Raw genomic sequence first — 21,709 nt, 5'->3', positions numbered from 1 at the left:
TTAGACTCTGTTTTATAGCGTTGTTAGACTCTGTTTTATAGCGTTGTTAGACTCTGTTTTATAGCGTTGTTAGACTGTTTTATAACGTTACTCTGTTTTATAACGTTAGACTGTTTTATAACGTTGTTAGACTCTGTTTTATAATGTTACTCTGTTTTATAACGTTGTTAGACTCTGTTTTATGTTACTCTGTTTTATAACGTTGTTAGACTCTGTTTTGTAGTGTTGCTAGAAGTTAGTGTAGACTTCAAGCTGAACAGAGGTTGGTGTGACCATAGTATGGACAATCTGTACCACTGTAGTCCCCCACTAAGTGGCGCTGTGGGACAACAGGCCCCTTCCCCATTAACCCACTGCTGTAACAGGACAGTTAAACAAGTCTATATTAATCATGTCGGCATCGAAGAGCGAGATCGCCGAGACCCGTGTCAGCGGGGGCCCTCATGCACGGCTATGTGTTGTTTTTGGTCGTAGCGTGAAGCATAAAATGCATTGAGTTGGTCTGGTAGAGGGGCATCGTTGGGCAGACCACGGCTGGGTCTTCCTTTTAGAATCTGTAAGGGACTATGAGCCCTGCCATATGCGGCGGGAGGCCGAGCCTGTGTAATATATGATTCCACCTTGTTTGATGGCTCTGAGGAGGTCGTAGCAGGACTTGTTTCTGTCCTCAGCCGTAGCCTCTGGGTTGGCTGCGATAGCTCTGTGTGTGGTAGCCCTGTCCTTAAGTTTAGCACCAACCTCTGTGTTTAATCCTGGGCTTTTGATTGGGGGAAGCGGCGAACCTTCACTGTGGGGACAACTTTGGCAATGCATTTCCTAAATGAAGCCGGTGACTGAGGTCAGCGCTAGCAAAGCAGTCTTGTAGCATAGTCTCGTTAGTCACTTACACCACCCGATACTGGACACCTACACCACCTGATGTCACAGGAAGGCCATAAAGATCATCAAGGACAACAACCACCCGAGCCACTGCCTGTTCACCCCGCTATCATCCAGAAGGCGAGGTCAGTACAGGTGCATCAAAGCTGGGACCGAGAGACTGAAAAACAGCTTCTATCTCAAGGCCATCAGACTGTTAAACAGCCACCACTAACATTGAGTGGCTGCTGCCAACACACTGACTCAACTCCAGCCACTTTAATAATGGGAATTGATGGGAAATGATGTAAATATATCACTAGCCACTTTAAACAATGCTACCTAATATAATGTTTACATACCCTACATTATTCATCTCATATGTTACAGTGCCTTGCGAAAGTATTCGGCCCCCTTGAACTTTGCGACCTTTTGCCACATTTCAGGCTTCAAACATAAAGATATAAAACTGTATTTTTTTGTGAAGAATCAACAACAAGTGGGACACAATCATGAAGTGGAACGACATTTATTGGATATTTCAAACGTTTTTTAACAAATCAAAAACTGAAAAATTGGGCGTGCAAAATTATTCAGCCCCCTTAAGTTAATACTTTGTAGCGCCACCTTTTGCTGCGATTACAGCTGTAAGTCGCTTGGGGTATGTCTCTATCAGTTTTGCACATCGAGAGACTGACATTTTTTCCCATTCCTCCTTGCAAAACAGCTCGAGCTCAGTGAGGTTGGATGGAGAGCATTTGTGAACAGCAGTTTTCAGTTCTTTCCACAGATTCTCGATTGGATTCAGGTCTGGACTTTGACTTGGCCATTCTAACACCTGGATATGTTTATTTTTGAACCATTCCATTGTAGATTTTGCTTTATGTTTTGGATCATTGTCTTGTTGGAAGACAAATCTCCGTCCCAGTCTCAGGTCTTTTTGCAGTCTCCATCAGGTTTTCTTCCAGAATGGTCCTGTATTTGGCTCCATCCATCTTCCCATCAATTTTAACCATCTTCCCTGTCCCTGCTGAAGAAAAGCAGGCCCAAACCATGATGCTGCCACCACCATGTTTGACATTGGGGATGGTGTGTTCAGCTGTGTTGCTTTTACGCCAAACATAACGTTTTGCATTGTTGCCAAAAAGTTCAATTTTGGTTTCATCTGACCAGAGCACCTTCTTCCACATGTTTGGTGTGTCTCCCAGGTGGCTTGTGGCAAACTTTAAACAACACTTTTTATGGATATCTTTAAGAAATGGCTTTCTTCTTGCCACTCTTCCATAAAGGCCAGATTTGTGCAATATACGACTGATTGTTGTCCTATGAACAGAGTCTCCCACCTCAGCTGTAGATCTCTGCAGTTCATCCAGAGTGATCATGGGCCTCTTGGCTGCATCTCTGATCAGTCTTCTCCTTGTATGAGCTGAAAGTTTAGAAGGACGGCCAGGTCTTGGTAGATTTGCAGTGGTCTGATACTCCTTCCATTTCAATATTATCGCTTGCACAGTGCTCCTTGGGATGTTAAAAGCTTGGGAAATCTTTTCGTATCCAAATCCGGCTTTAAACTTCTTCACAACAGTATCTCGGACCTGCCTGGTGTGTTCCTTGTTCTTCATGATGCTCTCTGCGCTTTTAACGGACCTCTGAGACTATCACAGTGCAGGTGCATTTATACGGAGACTTGATTACACACAGGTGGATTGTATTTATCATCATTAGTCATTTAGGTCAACATTGGATCATTCAGAGATCCTCACTGAACTTCTGGAGAGAGTTTGCTGCACTGAAAGTAAAGGGGCTGAATAATTTTGCACAGCCAATATTTCAGTTTTGATTTGTTAAAAAAGTTTGAAATATCCAATAAATGTCATTCCACTTCATGATTGTGTCCCACTTGTTGTTGATTCTTCACAAAAAAATACAGTTTTATATCTTTATGTTTGAAGCCTGAAATGTGGCAAAAGGTCGTAAAGTTCAAGGGGGCCGAATACTTTCGCAAGGCACTGTATATACTGTACTCTATATTGTACTCTATACTGTACTCTATATCATCTACTGCATCTTTATGTAATACATGTATCACTAGCCACTTTAACTATGCCACTTTGTTTACATACTCATCTCATATGTATATACTGTACTCGATACCATCTACTGTATCCTTATGTAATACATGTATCACTAGCCACTTTAACTATGCCACTTTGTTTACATACTCATCTCATATGTATATACTGCACTCAATACCATCTACTGTATCTTGCCTATGCCGCTCTGTACCATCACTCATTCATATATCTTATGTACATATTCTTTATCCCCTTACACTTGTAAGGTAGTAGTTTTGGAATTGTTAGTTAGATTACTTGTTATTACTGCATTGTCGGAACTAGAAGCACAAGCATTTCGCTACACTCGCATTAACATCTGCTAACCACGTGTATGTGACAAATATAATTTTATTTGATAGTTACCACAGACACAACGTCATAAACCTGCCTATTTCTACAATGGATCTTCTTAGAGTGACTGTAAACCTAACTGCCTAGCCACACTGCTAACCTTTTGCCTAACCCCCTAACCTTAAATGAATACCAAAAACTAGTGATAACCCATAGCCTCCGATACGATTGGACAATTTCTCAACGGAACACGTTACGGGTACTTCCTGTTTGAGCTTCTGCTTGTGGACAGGAAGCAGTAGTATAGAGTCGTGATCTGATTTGCTGAAGGGAGGACAAGGGAGGGCCTTGTATGCTTGCTTGTGGTTAGAGTAACAGTGGTCTAGGACTGTATCGACTCTAGTGGTGAAGGAGACGTGTTGATTTGAAGTTGGGTATTACCTGTCTTAAAGAGATTCCCCTGTACTTCTGTATACTTTTTAGCCAGTAGTTCTGAAAGCAGCGTTCATGAGCCAAAAGTGGTCCCTTGAAAGTTGTGTCACTACGTCACATACTGTATGTGTAGATCCAGTATGGGCACTACATCGTTCCTCTCTCTCTCTCGCTCCTCTGGGTTCATCTTGCAATAAATTCCTTGGATTTCCCAAAATCCGGGTTGGGGGATGTTTTTTTTAAATTCCGGAGGGAAATTCAGAATCCTCCTACCAGGATTTCTGGGAAAACAGGGAATGTTATTGAAAGTACCTGGAATTTTGCAAACATAATCTTCACCCAGGTGAGGTCACAGCCTGCAATTCAGCCCACATTATGGCCGCGTCCCAATCGTCTAAACACGCGTCCTCTGCTTCGTCTACACACAGATCTGAAACTATAGGATGTAGGTGCGAGAAATAATTATCCCTGATGCTTATGAACAATTTGCTTCCACAGCTCAACCGCTTACAGATCAGTGCAGAATGAAAGCTCGTCTTTATTGGACGAGTTCACGAAGGTCCCGCCCTGTTTCGATCCGATTGGTTCCTGATGAGTACGCCCCCAGGTTCACCCAGATGTTCACATATAACACAGGCCCATAGAGGCCTGTGTAAGTACATCAATGCATTTAATACAGGAAGTGTATTATTAGCCCTTCGAAGACATTGACAAACGGTACACACACCTTAGTGGTTAGGACTGTATAGACCTTCGTGATACATGTCGTAGTACCACAGCATAGAAACACTAATGCACTCCTAGAGATGTCTGTTTTTGGGGTCGTGAGAGCGGTTTGAAACTAGGAGAAGAACAATATTTTACAAAGGACATATTTGTGTAGTGTGTTATCAGTAGTTGTGCTATTAATAAAAATGACTACTCCTGTTTGCATTCTTTAGGAAGTTTTAAACAGAAATGAAATTGCTCAACTGACAAATGAACCCAACATAATGTCAACAAGCAACATACACAGGAAATGACCTCAGCGTGGAACATTGTGATTTTGTCAGTGTGTGAGTGTCTGTGTACGTGCATGTGGTTTGTGTAACGATTTTACCAAAGAACCGGAGGAAAGAGGTGACACGCGTTCAATGGAAGCAGCAGATGCTAAAAAGAGGACTTTTTTTTTTCACACACACACACACACACACACACACACACACACACACAGGGGAAGGAAAGCAGGGTAGTGAGAGCAGCTCTCTCCTTATTTAACATCAACCGGAGTGACGTCAACAAAACCCCAGAACTAGAACATGGCAGTTTATTCAGTCATTATTCATCACTCAGAACAAGTAGGACAGAAAACACACATGGTTCCACAGAGTCGAGGTGTATACTCAGAACAAGTATGACTAAAACACACATGGTTCTACAAAGTCAAGGTGTATACTCAGAACAAGTATGACTAAAACACACATGGTTCTACAAAGTCAAGGTGTAAACTCAGAACAAGTATGACTAAAACACACATGGTTCCACAGAGTCAAGGTGTAAACTCAGAACAAGTATGACTAAAACACACATGGTTCCACAGAGTCAAGGTGTAAACTCAGAACAAGTATGACTAAAACACACATGGTTCCACAGAGTCAAGGTGTATACTCAGAACAAGTAGGACAGAAAACACACATGGTGCCACAGAGTCAAGGTGTAAACTCAGAACAAGTATGACTAAAACACACATGGTGCCACAGAGTCAAGGTGTATACTCAGAACAAGTATGACTGAAACACACATGGTTCCACAGAGTCCAGGTGTATACTCAGAACAAGTATGACATAAACACACATGGTTCCACAGGGTCAAGGTGGATACTCAGAACAAGTAGGACTGAAACACACATGGTTCCACAGAGTCCAGGTGTATACTCAGAACAAGTATGACTGAAACGCACATGGTTCCACAGAGTCAAGGTGTATACTCAGAACAAGTATGACTGAAACACACATGGTTCCACAGAGTCAAGGTGGATACTCAGAACAAGTATGACATAAACACACATGGTTCCACAGGGTCAAGGTGTATACTCAGAACAAGTATGACTGAAACACACATGGTTCCACAGAGTCAAGGTGTATACTCAGAACAAGTATGACTGAAACACACATGGTTCCACAGAGTCCAGGTGTATACTCAGAACAAGTATGACTGAAACGCACATGGTTCTACAAGGTTAAGGTGTATACTCAGAACAAGTATGACTGAAACACACATGGTTCCACAGAGTCCAGGTGTATACTCAGAACAAGTATGACTGAAACACACATGGTTCCACAGAGTCCAGGTGTATACTCAGAACAAGTATGACTGAAACACACATGGTTCTACAAGGTTAAGGTGTATACTCAGAACAAGTATGACTGAAACACACATGGTTCCACACAGTCGTGCTTGGAAGTGCTCTGATAACCAAAATGAGTTTGGGAAATATTCTAAGGTACTGTTAGTCTTCATGTCTCATCTACTATCTGATGTAACCGAAGTGCCAAACAACAAAAATAATCAGAACTGACTCCAATTAGATATTTAAGGATCTAAACTTGAATAAGATCATAAACATATCGTCTATACTGAGCCACTGACAAGAACAGTAAACCTTGACTTTAAATTGTGGCTTGTTGTTTATGTGGTGTTTTCAGTTCCAACTCTTTGAGGTGTTTAGTTTCATTGTGTAGCTCCCAACAGATAAACAAGGGATGCATCCCAAATCAAATGTTATTTGTCACATACTTCGAATACAACAGGTGTAGTAGACCTTACAGTGAAATGCTGACTTACAAGCCCTTAACCAATAATACAGTTTTAAGAAAAATAAGTGTGAAGAAAGTATTTACTAAAATAAAGTGAAGTAAAAAATGTATAAATTAAAAAAAGGAAGAAAATAGAAAAATAACAAATAATTGAAGAGCAACAATAAAATAACAGTAGCGAGGCAATATACAGGGTGTTACGGTACAGAGTCAATGTGCAGGCTATATACAGGGTGTTACGGTACAGAGTCAATGTGGAGGTTATATACAGGGGGTTCCGGTACAGAGTCAATGTGGAGGCTATATACAGGGGGTTCCGGTACAGAGTCAATGTGGAGGCTATATACAGGGGGTTCCGGTACAGAGTCAATGTGGAGGCTATATACAGGGGGTTCCGGTACAGAGTCAATGTGGAGGCAATATACAGGGGGTTCCGGTACAGAGTCAATGTGGAGGCTATATACAGGAGGTACTGGTACAGAGTCAATGTGGAGGCTATATACAGGGGGTTCCGGTACAGAGTCAATGTGGAGGCTATATACAGGGGGTTCCGGTACAGAGTCAATGTGGAGGCTATATACAGGGGGTTACGGTACAGAGTCAATGTGGAGGCTATATACAGGGGGTTCCAGTACAGAGTCAATGTGGAGGCTATATACAGGGTGTTACGGTACAGAGTCAATGTGCAGGCTATATACAGGGTGTTACGGTACAGAGTCAATGTGGAGGTTATATACAGGGGGTTCCGGTACAGAGTCAATGTGGAGGCTATATACAGGGGGTTCCGGTACAGAGTCAATGTGGAGGCTATATACAGGGGGTTCCGGTACAGAGTCAATGTGGAGGCTATATACAGGGGGTTCCGGTACAGAGTCAATGTGGAGGCAATATACAGGGGGTTCCGGTACAGAGTCAATGTGGAGGCTATATACAGGGGGTTCCGGTACAGAGTCAATGTGGAGGCTATATACAGGGGGTTCCGGTACAGAGTCAATGTGGAGGCTATATACAGGGGGTTACGGTACAGAGTCAATGTGGAGGCTATATACAGGGGGTTCCAGTACAGAGTCAATGTGGAGGCTATATACAGGGGGTTCCAGTACAGAGTCAATGTGGAGGCTATATACAGGGGGTTCCGGTACAGAGTCAATGTGGAGGCAATATACAGGGGGTTCCGGTACAGAGTCAATGTGGAGGCTATATACAGGGGGTTCCGGTACAGAGTCAATGTGGAGGCTATATACAGGGGGTTCCGGTACAGAGTCAATGTGGAGGCTATATACAGGGGGTTACGGTACAGAGTCAATGTGGAGGCTATATACAGGGGGTTCCAGTACAGAGTCAATGTGGAGGCTATATACAGGGGGTTCCGGTACAGAGTCAATGTGGAGGCAATATACAGGGGGTTCCGGTACAGAGTCAATGTGCGAGGGCATAGGTTAGTTGAGGTAATTGAGGTAATATGTACATGTAGGTAGAGTTAAAGTAACTATGCACCCTAGTGGGACCCTAGTCCCTTTCCCTAGTGGGACCCTAGTCCCTTTCCCTAGTCCCTCCTGAGTGGCGCAACGGTCTAAGGCACTGTGTCACAGTGCTAGAGGCGTCACTACAGACCCTGGTTCGATTCCAGGCTGTATCACAACGGTCTAAGGCACTGTGTCACAGTGCTAGAGGCGTCACTACAGACCCTGGTTCGATTCCAGGCTGTATCACAACGGTCTAAGGCACTGTGTCACAGTGCTAGAGGCGTCACTACAGACACCTGGTTCGATTCCAGGCTGTATCACAACCGGCTGTGATTGGCCCAGCGTCATCCGGGTTTGGGACGTCATTGTAAAATAAGAATTTGTTCTTAACTGACTAGTTAAATAAATAAATAAATACAAACTTTTGACCAGGGACAATAGTGCACTATATAGGGAACATGGTGCCATTTGGGATGCATCCAAGGTAATAGCCACACCTCCACGTCAACATCGTCTTTATCAGTTAACATGTAGCACTGAGAAAACAGAACATGCAGTGAACAAGGAAGTACATCAATAAAATATAACTTATCATGAAACGGAGAGGCTATTAGCCTTCCTTTAACAAATACTGACATAAAGTCTCAATACATCTATCAATACATTTATCAATACATGTATCAATACATCTATCAATACATTTATCAATACATGTATCAATACATTTATCAATACATGTATCAATACATGTATCAATACATTTATCAATACATGTATCAATACATTTATCAATACATGTATCAATACATTTATCAATACATGTATCAATACATTTATCAATACATGTATCAATACATGTATCAATACATGTATCAATACATTTATCAATACATCTATCAATACATGTATCAATACATGTATCAATACATTTGTCAATACATGTATCAATACATGTATCAATACATTTATCAATACATGTATCAATACATTTTTCAATACATTTATCAATACATGTATCAATACATGTATCAATACATTTATCAATACATTTATCAATACATGTATCAATACATTTATCAATACATGTATCAATACATGTATCAATACATTTATCAATACATTTATCAATACATGTATCAATACATGTATCAATACATTTATCAATACATTTTTCAATACATATTTTTTAAGTTCTGTGTTTTTTTAGATCTGCATGGGAGGTCATTGGTTTCTTCGGACTGACTGGTTTCTGCCAGACCTAATAACGTCTGGTTCCAAATGGAACACTATTCCCTATATAATGCACTAGTTTTGAACAGAGCCCTATAGGGACCCTGGTATAAAAAAAAGTAGTGCACTATATAGGGAGTAGAGTTCCATTTGGGACTCACACTGCATCTACAGATTAAACTGTGAAGTCTAGAAACTGTGTGACCTATTTCTGCCATCGTAGTTAATGTTATGACACTGAAACAAACAGAAACAGGGTACCTCTCTCTGGGTGCCATGAGGGAGGTAACCAGGGATACTAGTCTGGTGTTCTCATTGGCATCTCTCTCTCTCTCTCTGTGCCATTAGGGAGGTAACCAGGGATACTAGTCTGGTGTTCTCATTGGCATCTCTCTCTCTCTCTGTGTGTCCTAGTCTAATAAAGTCTACAATCTCTACAAGGTTACAGAGTGAAATTCAACCGTTCAACATCACTATACCTTTAAACGTCTGTGCCAAAGCTCAGAGTGAAATGATATGCATGACAGTAGCCAGATATCTATCCATTCATTCCTCATTCTGCCACTCAACGGAATGTTGACTGACAGCGGAATGTTCCACGCTGGGTTTGGTTAAAGTTCCGGAACACTTGTAATGTTGTGCTCCAGAGTAACAGTGGTAGGAAGTGACGGTATTTATTCCACATTATTACAGACAACAACATGGTGTCTACCATATCGCCCTGCAGCACTACACACTGGTAGCTGCACAATTCACACGGCAGGGCACAACACTATTCACACAGCTATTCACTTGACATTTATCAGTCTCACTTCACGATTGTGTGTGTGTGTGTGTGTTGTGTGTGTGTGTGTGTGTGTGTGTGCGCCTGTGTGTGCGCCTGTGTGTGTTATTGTTGTTGATATGGCACACAGCCCCACAGAGAACAGCTACACAACATAACAACACAACAACAACTCAACTACATACAGGAGGATACTGCTAGGACCAGCTGTGTCTTCCCCAGTATGCTTCTCTAAGCACTTTCTTGGCCCACTTCTAAGTACACTTTTTAGTGCCCTTCAAAGTACACTGCGGAGTACAATTCTTAGTGCCCTTTAAAGTGCCCTTGGCAGTGTTTAAGTTTAAAGTCTGTAGTTTGTCCTGTGCCAGGTTCTCTTCCTCCTACAGACGTGTCTCAAAACTGGAGAGCAAGGCGCCATTTTGTTCTTCTGGTTCTTTAAGGAAGCTCTCCACTTCTTCTGAGACCACCATTACGCTCTCAGGCCTGATCTCCTCCTTCTTTTTCTCACTGTCTTCCTCGTCCTCCTTTGCTTTCTCAACCGCTTCCTCCTTCATCTCCTTCACCTCCTCTTTCTCCTTCATCGCCTTCACCTCCTCTTTCTCCTTCACCTCCTTCACCTCCTCTTTCTCCTTCTCTTCTTTCTCCTTCATCTCCTTCATCTCCTCTTTCTCCTTCTCCTCTTTCTCCTTCATCTCCTTCACCTCTTTCTCCCCCTTCTCTACTTCCTCCTCCTCCTCTTCCTCAGCGGCAACAGGCTTGTTGAGAAGCTCCATTTCCGCGGAAACCGTTCCGTTCTCCAGTTCCGCAGCGGGTTCCGAGGGCTTCTTCCTGATGAACAGGAAGTTACACGTGGCCAGGACCACGGCGGCGAGGACCACCTCAATTCCTGCCAGCAGGAACACGTACATGTAGTTCTTAGTGGCGTCCAGCAGCCGACCTGAGGAGGGAGAGAGAGGGAGGGAGAGGGAGGGAGGAGGAGGAGGAGAGAGAGAGAGGGAGAGAGAGGGAGGGAGGAGGAGGGAGAGAGGGAGAGAGAGGGAGGGAGGAGGGAGAGAGGGAGAGAGGGAGAGAGAGGGAGGGATTAGGAGGGAGAGAGGGAGAGAGAGAGGGAGGGAGGAGGAGAGAGAGAGGGAGGAGGAGGGAGAGAGGGAGAGAGAGGGAGGGAGGAGGAGGGAGAGAGAGAGAGAGAGAGAGAGAGGGAGGAGGAGGGAGAGAGAGGGAGGGAGAGAGAGAGAGAGAGGGAGGGAGGAGGAGGGAGAGAGAGAGGGAGAGAGAGGGAGGGAGAGAGAGAGAGAGAGGGAGGAGGAGGGAGAGAGAGGGAGGAGGAGGGAGAGAGAGAGAGGGAGAGAGAGAGAGGGAGAGGAGGAGGGAGAGGGAGGAGGAGGGAGAGAGAGAGAGGGAGGAAGAGGGAGAGAGAGAGGGAGGAGGAGGGAGAGAGGGAGAGAGAGAGAGAGAGGAGGAGGAGGAGGAGGGAGAGAGGGAGAGGGAGGAGGGAGAGGAGAGAGATCAGAGGGGAGAGGAAACTGGATAAATTCTCTATTATATTTATCTAACCTTAACCTTAACCCTAACCTAGCCCTAACCCAACCTCCACCTGTTAATCCTGTGTGTACTAACCTGCTCCAGGTGGTCCCACCAGCACAGCAATAGCTTCCATGAGCAACACCAGTCCTATAGCGCTGGAGAATTTCTCCGTGCCAACGATCGCCATGAGAACCTCAAACTGTAGCGCCCCGACCATGCCGTAGGAGATCCCGAAGAACACACAGAACACCACCAGAGACGGGTAGTCCTTCGCCTGCAGGTGACATGGAAACCAGATAGTATTTACAGTAACATTTTACAGTATTTACAGGAACATTTTACAGTATTTACAGTATTTACAGGAACATTTTACAGTATTTACAGTATTTACAGGAACATTTTACAGTATTTATAGTAACATTTTACAGTATTTACAGTAACATTTTACAGTATTTACAGGATACCAACAGTAACAGTATTGATACAGTAACACCAGGGATGTTAACAACACATATGTGTAGTTTAGATGCTGTATGTATCATCAGTCAATACAACAAACAGAAATGTACACATGACAACCAAATCAACTTTAACAAGCCAACACATTACTGTAATTACACGCCCAGCCCTACCTGAGATCCCACCAGGTCAGTGCATCCATTAAAGATCATGGCAAAGCTGAACAGGTAAACAACTCTGGGCCTGACCCACTTCAGCCCAGCGATGATGCCACAGGTGGGCCGGGCGAAGATGTCTATGAAGCCGAGGATGGATAGGAGGAGGGCCGACTTGGTGTCTTCGTTGCCCAGCTCTTTGGCATAGCTCACCACGAACACCGGCGGCACAAACAGACCCAGAACCTAGGACAGGATCAGATGAACTCTTAACCATGTCAATTTGAAATGAAGGACGACTATTTAATTGCAGTCAAGTGACATGAATACAAAAAGAAAACGAATTAAAAACATAGAAGAACTAATTAATTAAAAACATAGAAGAACTATAGCTTCTACTGTGTAGTTTATCTTCAAGTCATTTAAAATGAAGACCCTTTTTTTCAACTATTGAATTGTAATTTCACTTTTCTTAGGACTCTGGTCAAAAGTAGTGCACTATGTAGGGAATAGGGTGCATAGAGCTCTGGTCAGGAGTAGTGCACTATATAGGGAATAGGGTGCCATAGAGCTCTGGTCAGGAGTAGTGCACTATATAGGGAATAGGGTGCCATAGAGCTCTGGTCAGGAGTAGTGCACTATGTAGGGAATAGGGTGCCATAGAGCTCTGGTCAGGAGTAGTGCACTATATAGGGAATAGGGTGCATAGAGCTCTGGTCAGGAGTAGTGCACTATATAGGGAATAGGGTGCCATAGAGCTCTGGTCAGGAGTAGTGCACTATGTAGGGAATAGGGTGCCATAGAGCTCTGGTCAAAAGTAGTGCACTATGTAGGGAATAGGGTGCCATAGAGCTCTGGTCAGGAGTAGTGCACTATATAGGGAATAGGGTGTATAGAGCTCTGGTCAGGAGTAGTGCACTATATATAGGGAATAGGGTGCCATAGAGCTCTGGTCAGGAGTAGTGCACTATGTAGGGAATAGGGTGCCATAGAGCTCTGGTCAAAAGTGGTGCACTATGTAGGGAATAGGGTGCCATAGAGCTCTGGTCAGGAGTAGTGCACTATATAGGGAATAGGGTGTATAGAGCTCTGGTCAGGAGTAGTGCACTATATATAGGGAATAGGGTGCCATAGAGCTCTGGTCAGGAGTAGTGCACTATATAGGGAATAGGGTGCCATAGAGCTCTGGTCAGGAGTAGTGCACTATGTAGGGAATAGGGTGCCATAGAGCTCTGGTCAGGAGTAGTGCACTATATATAGGGAATAGGGTGCCATAGAGCTCTGGTCAGGAGTAGTGCACTATATATAGGGAATAGGGTGCCATAGAGCTCTGGTCAGGAGTAGTGCACTATATAGGGAATAGGGTGCCATAGAGCTCTGGTCAGGAGTAGTGCACTATATATAGGGAATAGGGTGCCATAGAGCTCTGGTCAGGAGTAGTGCACTATATATAGGGAATAGGGTGCATAGAGCTCTGGTCAGGAGTAGTGCACTATATAGGGAATAGGGTGCCATAGAGCTCTGGTCAGGAGTAGTGCACTATATATAGGGAATAGGGTGCCATAGAGCTCTGGTCAGGAGTAGTGCACTATATAGGGAATAGGGTGCATAGAGCTCTGGTCAGGAGTAGTGCACTATATATAGGGAATAGGGTGCATAGAGCTCTGGTCAGGAGTAGTGCACTATATATAGGGAATAGGGTGCCATAGAGCTCTGGTCAAAAGTAGTGCACTATATATAGGGAATAGGGTGCCATAGAGCTCTGGTCAGGAGTAGTGCACTATATATGGAATAGGGTGCCATAGAGCTCTGGTCAGGAGTAGTGCACTATATAGGGAATAGGGTGCCATAGAGCTCTGGTCAGGAGTAGTGCACTATATATAGGGAATAGGGTGCCATTTGGGACAGTATTGTTCCTGTTCTGACTCACCATAATAGATGCAGCTATGGTGTAGATCAGGAAACCCCTGTCCTTAAACACACTGAAGTCCAGGAGAGGTTTGGGTTTGGACTGGGTCTTCTCTACCTCCAACTCTTTTCCCTCCTTCTCTACGTCTTCCTGCTGGGGGGGTTTAGGAGGGGCCACTAGGGGCCTCATGAGGGCCGCGCAGGCGCAGCAGTTGAGCAGGAGCCCTCCGAGGATGAGGAAGCCTCCTCTCCAACCGTACTGGTACTGCAACAGCTGGAAGAGACAGCAGGGTTAAGGTCAGGGTTAGGGTCAAAGGTTAGAGGTGTAATGTAGAGGGGAGAGGCAGCAAAGGGTGATGGGGCTCCCAGCAGCAGGGTTATGGTTAGGGGTCAGGGGTGTAGTGTCGTACCTGTCCCAGAGGTGATAAGCAGCAGAGGGCCACAGGGCTCCAAGCAGCAGGGTTATGGTTAGGGGTCAGGGGTTAGAGGTGTAGTGTCGTACCTGTCCCAGAGGTGATAAGCAGCAGAGGGCCACAGGACTCCCAGCAGCAGCCAGGCCGTTAGCCAGGGGCCTCTTCTCACTGAAGTAGCGATTCAGCATGATCAGAGACGGCTGGAAGTTCAACGCCAGGCCCAGACCTGGAGGACAGGGGGACAAGAGAGGACTGTCAAAGAATTAGGAGACATACAGTATCACATTGATGACGCCGATGTACAGGTGTGTGTGTGACCAACCTGTAATGACTCCAGTATGGAGGTAGATGTGGACCAACCTGTAATGACTCCAGTAGAGAGGTAGATGTGGACCAACCTGTAATGACTCCAGTAGACAGGTAGATGTGGACCAACCTGTAATGACTCCAGTAGAGAGGTAGGTGTGGACCAACCTGTAATGACTCCAGTAGAGAGGTAGATGTGGACCAACCTGTAATGACTCCAGTATGGAGGTAGATGTGGACCAACCTGTAATGACTCAAGTAGACAGGTAGATGTGGACCAACCTGTAATGACTCCAGTAGAGGGGTAGATGTGGAACAACCTGTAATGACTCCAGTAGAGAGGTAGATGTGGACCAACCTGTAATGACTCCAGTAGAGAAGTAGATGTGGACCAACCTGTAATGACTCCAGTAGACAGGTAAATGTGGAGCAACCTGTAATGACTCCAGTAGAGAGGTAGATGTGGACCAACCTGTAATGACTCCAGTAGAGAGGTAGATGTGGACCAACCTGTAATGACTCCAGTGGAGAGGTAGATGTGGACCAACCTGTAATGACTCCAGTAGAGAGGTAGATGTGGACCAACCTGTAATGACTCCAGTAGAGAGGTAGATGTGGACCAACCTGTAATGACTCCAGTAGACAGGTAGATGTGGATGATGCTGGTGGAGAAGGAAGACAGAATCATCCCCAGAGAGGCAAAAAGTCCCCCCACCATCATCACCGGACGACACCCGTAACGATTCACCAACACACTGCACAGAGGACCTGCAGAGAGAGGAACACACACATACTGAATCTGTGTGTCAGTGTGTGTGTTAGACAGTATCTGTGTACCTGTTTATATATGTGTGTGTGTGTGTGTGTGTGTGTGTGTGTGTGTGTGTGTGTGTGTGTGTGTGTGTGTGTGTGTGTGTGTGTGTGTGTGTGTGTTAGACAGTATCAGTGTGTGTGTGTGTGTGTGTGTGTTAGACAGTATCTGTGTGTGTGTTAGACAGTATCAGTGTGTGTGTGTGTGTGTGTGTGTGTGTGTGTGTGTGTGTGTGTGTGTGTGTGTGTGTGTGTGTGTTAAACAGTATCAGTGTGTGTGTGTGTGTGTGTGTGTGTTAGACAGTATCTGTGTGTGTGTTAGACAGTATCAGTGTGTGTGTGTGTGTGTGTGTGTTAGACAGTATCAGTGTGTGTGTGTGTGTGTGTGTGTGTGTGTGTGTGTGTGTTAGACAGTATCAGTGTGTGTGTGTGTGTGTGTGTGTGTGTGGACAGTATCAGTGTGTGTGTGTGTGTGTTAGACAGTATCAGTGTGTGTGTGTGTGTGTGTGTGTGTGTGTGTGTGTGTTAGACAGTATCAGTGTGTGTGTGTGTGTGTGTGTGTGTGTTAGACAGTATCAGTGTGTGTGTGTGTGTGTGTGTGTGTGTGTTAGACAGTATCAGTGTGTGTGTGTGTGTGTGTGTGTGTGTGTGTGTGTGTGTGTGTACATCCTCTACCTGTGCCGTACAGCATAGCCAGCAGTATAGATGAGATCCATGCTGTGTCGCTGTACCCCACGTCGAACTCTCTGATCAGTTCCTTGAAGAACACACTGACAGCCTTGGGGAAGGCGTAGGAGAACCCAGTGATGACGAAACAGCCGGACAGCACAGCCCAGCCCCATCCCCCGTCTGGTGCCTTCACCCCCCCAGGTCCCTCGTCCACCACCACACCTCCCATGGTCCTCTAACTTTGAATCTGAGAGGAGAAAGAGGAAGGGGGTGGGTTATGGTATAGCTAACTCTGGGGGGGGGGGGGTAGTCCTGACCGGGACTCGAACCCAGGTCCAGCGTCTGTCAACCCAACACCTTAGCTGTTACACCAAGAGATCCAAAGCTCTTGACGAGGTTGCTAGGTGTTGGGATTAGTCCTGACCGGGACTCGAACCCAGGTCCAGCGTCTGTCAACCCAACACCTTAGCTGTTACACCAAGAGATCCAAAGCTCTTGACGAGGTTGCTAGGTGTTGGGATTAAAGGTCGCTACAATAGAAATAGAATTCATAGAACGTGCATAATCAGCGTAGATCTAACATTGTATACCGGTAGTAACACAACTTCCTATCTGTATCCTAAGCCTCGTGTGGACCAACCTGTAATGTTGTCATTGCCTTCATTATTACTGTGTTGAATTTTATTTTAACCTTTATTTAACTAGTCAAGTCAGTTAAAGAACAAATTCATATTTACAATGACGGTCTACACCGGCCAAACCCAGACGACGCTGGGCCAATTGTACACCGCCCTATGGGACTCCCAATGACGGCCAACCCCAGACGACACTGGGCCAATTGTACGCCGCCCTATGGGACTCCCAATGACGGCCAACCCCAGACGACACTGGGCCAATTGTACGCCGCCCTATGGGACTCCCAATGACGGCCTACTCCAGCCAACCCCAGACGACACTGGGCCAATGGGACTCCCAATGACGGCCTACACCAGCCAAACCCGGACGACGCTGGGCCAATTGTACACTGCCCTATGGGACTCCCAATCACGGACGGTTGTGATACAGCCTGGATTCGAACCAGGGTGCCTGTAGTGATGCCTCTAGTACTGAGATGCAGTGCCTTGGACCGCTGTGATACAGCCTGGAATCGAACCAGGGTGTCTGTAGTGACGCCTCTAGCACTGAGATGCAGTGCCTTAGACCGCTGTAATACAGCCTGGAATCGAACCAGGGTGTCTGTAGTGATGCCTCTAGTACTGAGATGCAGTGCCTTAGACAGCTGTGATACAGCCTGGAATCGAACCAGGGTCTGTAGTGACGCCTCTAGTACTGAGATGCAGTGCCTTGGACCGCTGTGATACAGCCTGGAATCGAACCAGGGACTGTAGTAACGCCTCTAGCACTGAGATGCAGTGCCTTAGACAGCTGTGATACAGCCTGGAATCGAACCAGGGTGTCTGTAGTGACGCCTCTAGTACTGAGATGCAGTGCCTTAGACCGCTGCACCACTCGGGAGCCCCTAGATGAATAAATGTTGTTGAATAAATGATATATTGATTAAATGACATATTGATTAAAATATATATATTGATTAAATGACATATGAATTAAATGACGTATTGATTAAATGACATATTGATTAAATGACATATTGATTAAATGACATATTGATTAACAGAATTGCATGAAGTGGCTTGGCCTTGGTCTGTATTCATTGTGCAACAGCAGGTTGGAAATCAGACTGAAAAGTTCAATATAAATACAATCCATTATTTACTCTCCATATCCCGGCCAGGTGACCTTGCACACCTGGAGGACACTACAGTGTTGCAATCATCTTTGCTGCGTGTGTACTTTCAGAAATATATTCTGCTTACCCCCATACACACACAGTCTGTAATAATCACACTCACCACCACCATCACAATATATTAGATATACAAACATAGCTACAGGAGGCTGACTGATTACACCGAGAGTAATGGCTAGCCATGGCTCCATGGAGAGCCGTAATGGACTCTGGAGATTTACAGTTTCACTTCAGCAATGGAGAAAGCAATGGGTTTTAGTGCCACCGCCACACATCAGCAACCATGGCAGCCCCCCCCCCCCCCCCCCCCCCAGGCCAAGCATTCTCTGAGGGATATTTATGACCAAGACACCATCGATACAGAGAGCTAGCCACACACGCACGCACACACACACAGGAAGGAGTTATCTGTGCTGTGCTGCAGTTTCTCAAAAACAATGGATGTAACTTGATATGCTTGAGGCTGACTTTAATCAAATATTCTCAATGCCAAATCCTTTACAACATTTGACAGGATTTTTTCCTATAATAGGTTGTTAGTGGGACTGTTAATATACTAATGAGCTTTATGAGATCTATGTCTGGTGTGTCTAGTCTATAGAGGTTGGTAGTAGATCTATGTCTGGTGTGTCTAGTCTATAGAGGTTGGTAGTAGATCTATGTCTGGTGTGTCTAGTCTATAGAGGTTGGTAGTAGATCTATGTCTGGTGTGTCTAGTCTATAGAGGTTGGTAGTAGATCTATGTCTGGTGTGTCTAGTCTATAGAGGTTGGTAGTAGATCTATGTCTGGTGTGTCTAGTCTATAGAGGTTGGTAGTAGATCTATGTCTGGTGTGTCTAGTCTGCAGCCTGGTCTAGTCTAGCAGTGGGCCTATAGCCTAACTGACACCTGTTGTAGCCCAATTAGAGCTTATAACCTAATGCAGATCCTGCGCGAGAACGAATCAGTTAGAGAAGAGGAAAGAGTGCCTCCCACTGGCCCTTCAACACCCCTTTCAGAAGCATCTGGTCTCCCATCCAGGGACGAACACTGCTTATCTCCGTGATTGAGAGTCCCATAGGGCGGCACACAACGGGCCCAGCTGTTGGGCCGGGGTAGGCCGTCATTGGAAATAAGAATGTGTAAAAACATCTGGGGTCGCTCTCCTTTCCCGCGAAATCCTTGGAATGTCTTCACATGGACAAGTTTAAAGCCAAAACTCCAAGTTCGATTAATTCTCTGGAGCGCAGCTTTAAAGGGAAGGATTGACGGTGACACAGTTCTGTTTCCATCTTGAAGAAAGACTGATACTGAGAACCCAAACAAAGACATTCCCCTTTAAGACCCGACATATAAGCCTATCTCATAAATAGACCTGCTACCATAGCCCACTGTACATGGCCTATGTTGTGCGGGCATAACGGTCCTTTGAATGCCTAACCTACAGCAAATATAGTATTATAAAAACAGCAGTATTAACAAATGTTTTTATTTGAATGTCCAAAAACCTATGAGCTGTGTAAGACATGACGTCGACTGCGCTCCGAATGTGTTATAGAGATACGGTGCGCGCATCACTAGCGGTTATGGAAAGCCAAAAACTATGAGGGGTTGTCACTAGTTATCACAGCCACAAAGTCCAAATTGTCTGACTTCGGTTGTCAGTTGGACGATGTTTCCTAAGACACATTGGTGCGGCTGGCTTCCGAGTTAAGCGAGTAGTGTGTCGAGAAGCAGTGCGGCTTGGCAGGGTTGTGTTTCGGACGCATGGCTCTCGACCTTCGCTTCTCCCGAGTCGGTAGGGTAGTTGCAGAGATGAGACAAGATCGTAACTACCAATTGGATTTCACGAAATTGGGGCGAAAAAAAGGGTAAAGTAAAAAATAAATAATAATGGAAAAAAATATATATATATTGAACCACATCAACCTTCCCATCATTATTATCATCACTTCGCAGAACTCTCCTTTAACAGAAAACTCTGAGGTGAACGCAGCCCGCCGCCGTCAATGAGTGAACCCTCCTAAGTCACTGTTTGACGTGTAATGTTCTTGGTAGGGTCTCTGCTTTATAAAGTGTGATCATGTGCATAAGCTAACAGGGTCTGTGGTCTGTGGGTCATTCACCGGACAGGACAGAGATGGATTCGCTGACCATAAGGTAGAGCACAATTTCCTAGCAACGCGGTACAGCTAGTCAGCCTGTGTTGGTGTCCTTGTCAAGCCACGTCTGGAACGTGACCAGCGTGCTGAATTGATCAATTTATGATTTATAACAACGTGTTATGGGGATCATGGATGATATTCTCTCTCGCTCTCTCTCTCTCGATCTCTCGCGCTCTCTCTCTCTCTCTCTCTCTCTCTCTCACACACACACGCACACACAGTATTGCGCAGTTAACCTTGTGGGGACATTCAAAATCCAATTTTCCTTAACCCCTAACCTTAACCCTAACCCAAAAACATAACCTTAACCCTAATCCTAAAACTAACCCTAGCTCCTAACCCGAACCATACAACTAACCCTAGCTCCTAACCCTAAACCTAATTCTAAAACAAATTCTAACCTTAACCCTAAACCCCCCAGAAATAGCATTTGACCACGTGGGGACCAACAAAATGTACCCAGTTGGTCAAATGTTTGTTTGTCTATTATTCTTGTGGGGACTTCTGGTATATTTAAACACTTCCACACACACACACACACACACACCTGGTCCCTGAGAGATGTGGAGTGAGAATACATGGTTTCAGCTTCGCAAGGTATTGTTACATCAGCTGAGCAACTCTGCGCAGATGCTAAGGTGGCCAACAGGCAGAAGAACCACATAGATAGACTCTTCAAATAATGAGAGACAACGAGATGACGATTGACGTGAAAGTAAAAAGCACATTACAGGGGTGCGCGTTCATCGTGAAATATGATGGTGCGCTCAAAATAGAGTTTGGCATCTCCAAACTCACAGACACATAACACGGACCTGGTATGATGTCGATGGACTACTTCATGTTCTTTTCATCCCACATAGCTTGTTGGGGGACAGGGGACCCTAGAACTGGGCTAGAGATAGGCCTACAGTATAGAGATTTCCCGGAGCTATGTCATCTGGGCTACGTCACTACAGTCGCCCCACTCTGCGATGATGCGCAAAGTTCCATCTGAGCGTTCGTTTTGGCGCATAGCCTGCATGTTTATCCCGTTGTTAACTTGACCGTTGTAAAATGTAAAATATATTAAGCCTACGTGTAACCAAAAACAAGACTTACCGAAGCTACAGGTTGATATTTGAGCCTCTCAGCGGTTGTGATAGACATCGCCTATTTCATGATGTTGATGGCGACACGCTGTTCGGAGAGGAGAGGGGACCTGTTGTTACACCCCCCCCCTCCAACCGGTCCCCAGTATGCCGTGGCCGGTGTCACGACTATAGCGCACACCCAGCTGAATGAATGGCCTGTCACTTATTATAAGGGTTATTAATAACGGCTTTGTAATATACTATTTTTTGGTCAATAATAAAATGACATGCCCTGATGCCTACTTATAAAATAATAGAAATAGACACATTCTTAAAAGGTAATATACTATTTTTGGTCAATAATAAAATGACATGCCCTGATGCCTACTTATAAAATAATAGAAATAGACACATTCTTAAAAGGTAATATACTAAAAAATAATAATTTCATAATCTCTCATCCATCCA

At 44.9% G+C, this 21,709-nt stretch overlaps 1 protein-coding gene across 2 annotated transcripts; it reads right to left on the bottom strand.

The window, feature by feature from the left end:
* Positions 1-10,041: 10,041 nt before the first annotated feature.
* On the bottom strand, positions 10,042-16,838 carry LOC139365241 (monocarboxylate transporter 4-like). Of its 2 annotated transcripts, XM_071102744.1 has the most exons (8): positions 16,221-16,838; positions 15,360-15,503; positions 14,519-14,655; positions 14,039-14,290; positions 12,127-12,354; positions 11,588-11,768; positions 10,465-10,907; positions 10,042-10,417 (listed from the first exon to the last, which is right to left on the bottom strand). In XM_071102744.1, exons 1-8 carry the CDS (start codon positions 16,441-16,443, stop codon positions 10,406-10,408), a joined length of 1,620 nt encoding a protein of 539 aa, XP_070958845.1. In that variant the 5' UTR covers positions 16,444-16,838; the 3' UTR covers positions 10,042-10,405. The 2 variants fall into 2 exon arrangements, with proteins under 2 accessions (XP_070958845.1, XP_070958844.1); XM_071102743.1 differs by having other exon boundaries at positions 10,042-10,907.
* Positions 16,839-21,709: the final 4,871 nt, after the last annotated feature.

The sequence above is a fragment of the Oncorhynchus clarkii genome, chromosome 13, assembly GCF_045791955.1.
Source record: "Oncorhynchus clarkii lewisi isolate Uvic-CL-2024 chromosome 13, UVic_Ocla_1.0, whole genome shotgun sequence".
Lineage (NCBI taxonomy): Eukaryota > Metazoa > Chordata > Actinopteri > Salmoniformes > Salmonidae > Oncorhynchus > Oncorhynchus clarkii.
This window is presented reverse-complemented; position numbering and strand designations above follow the sequence as displayed.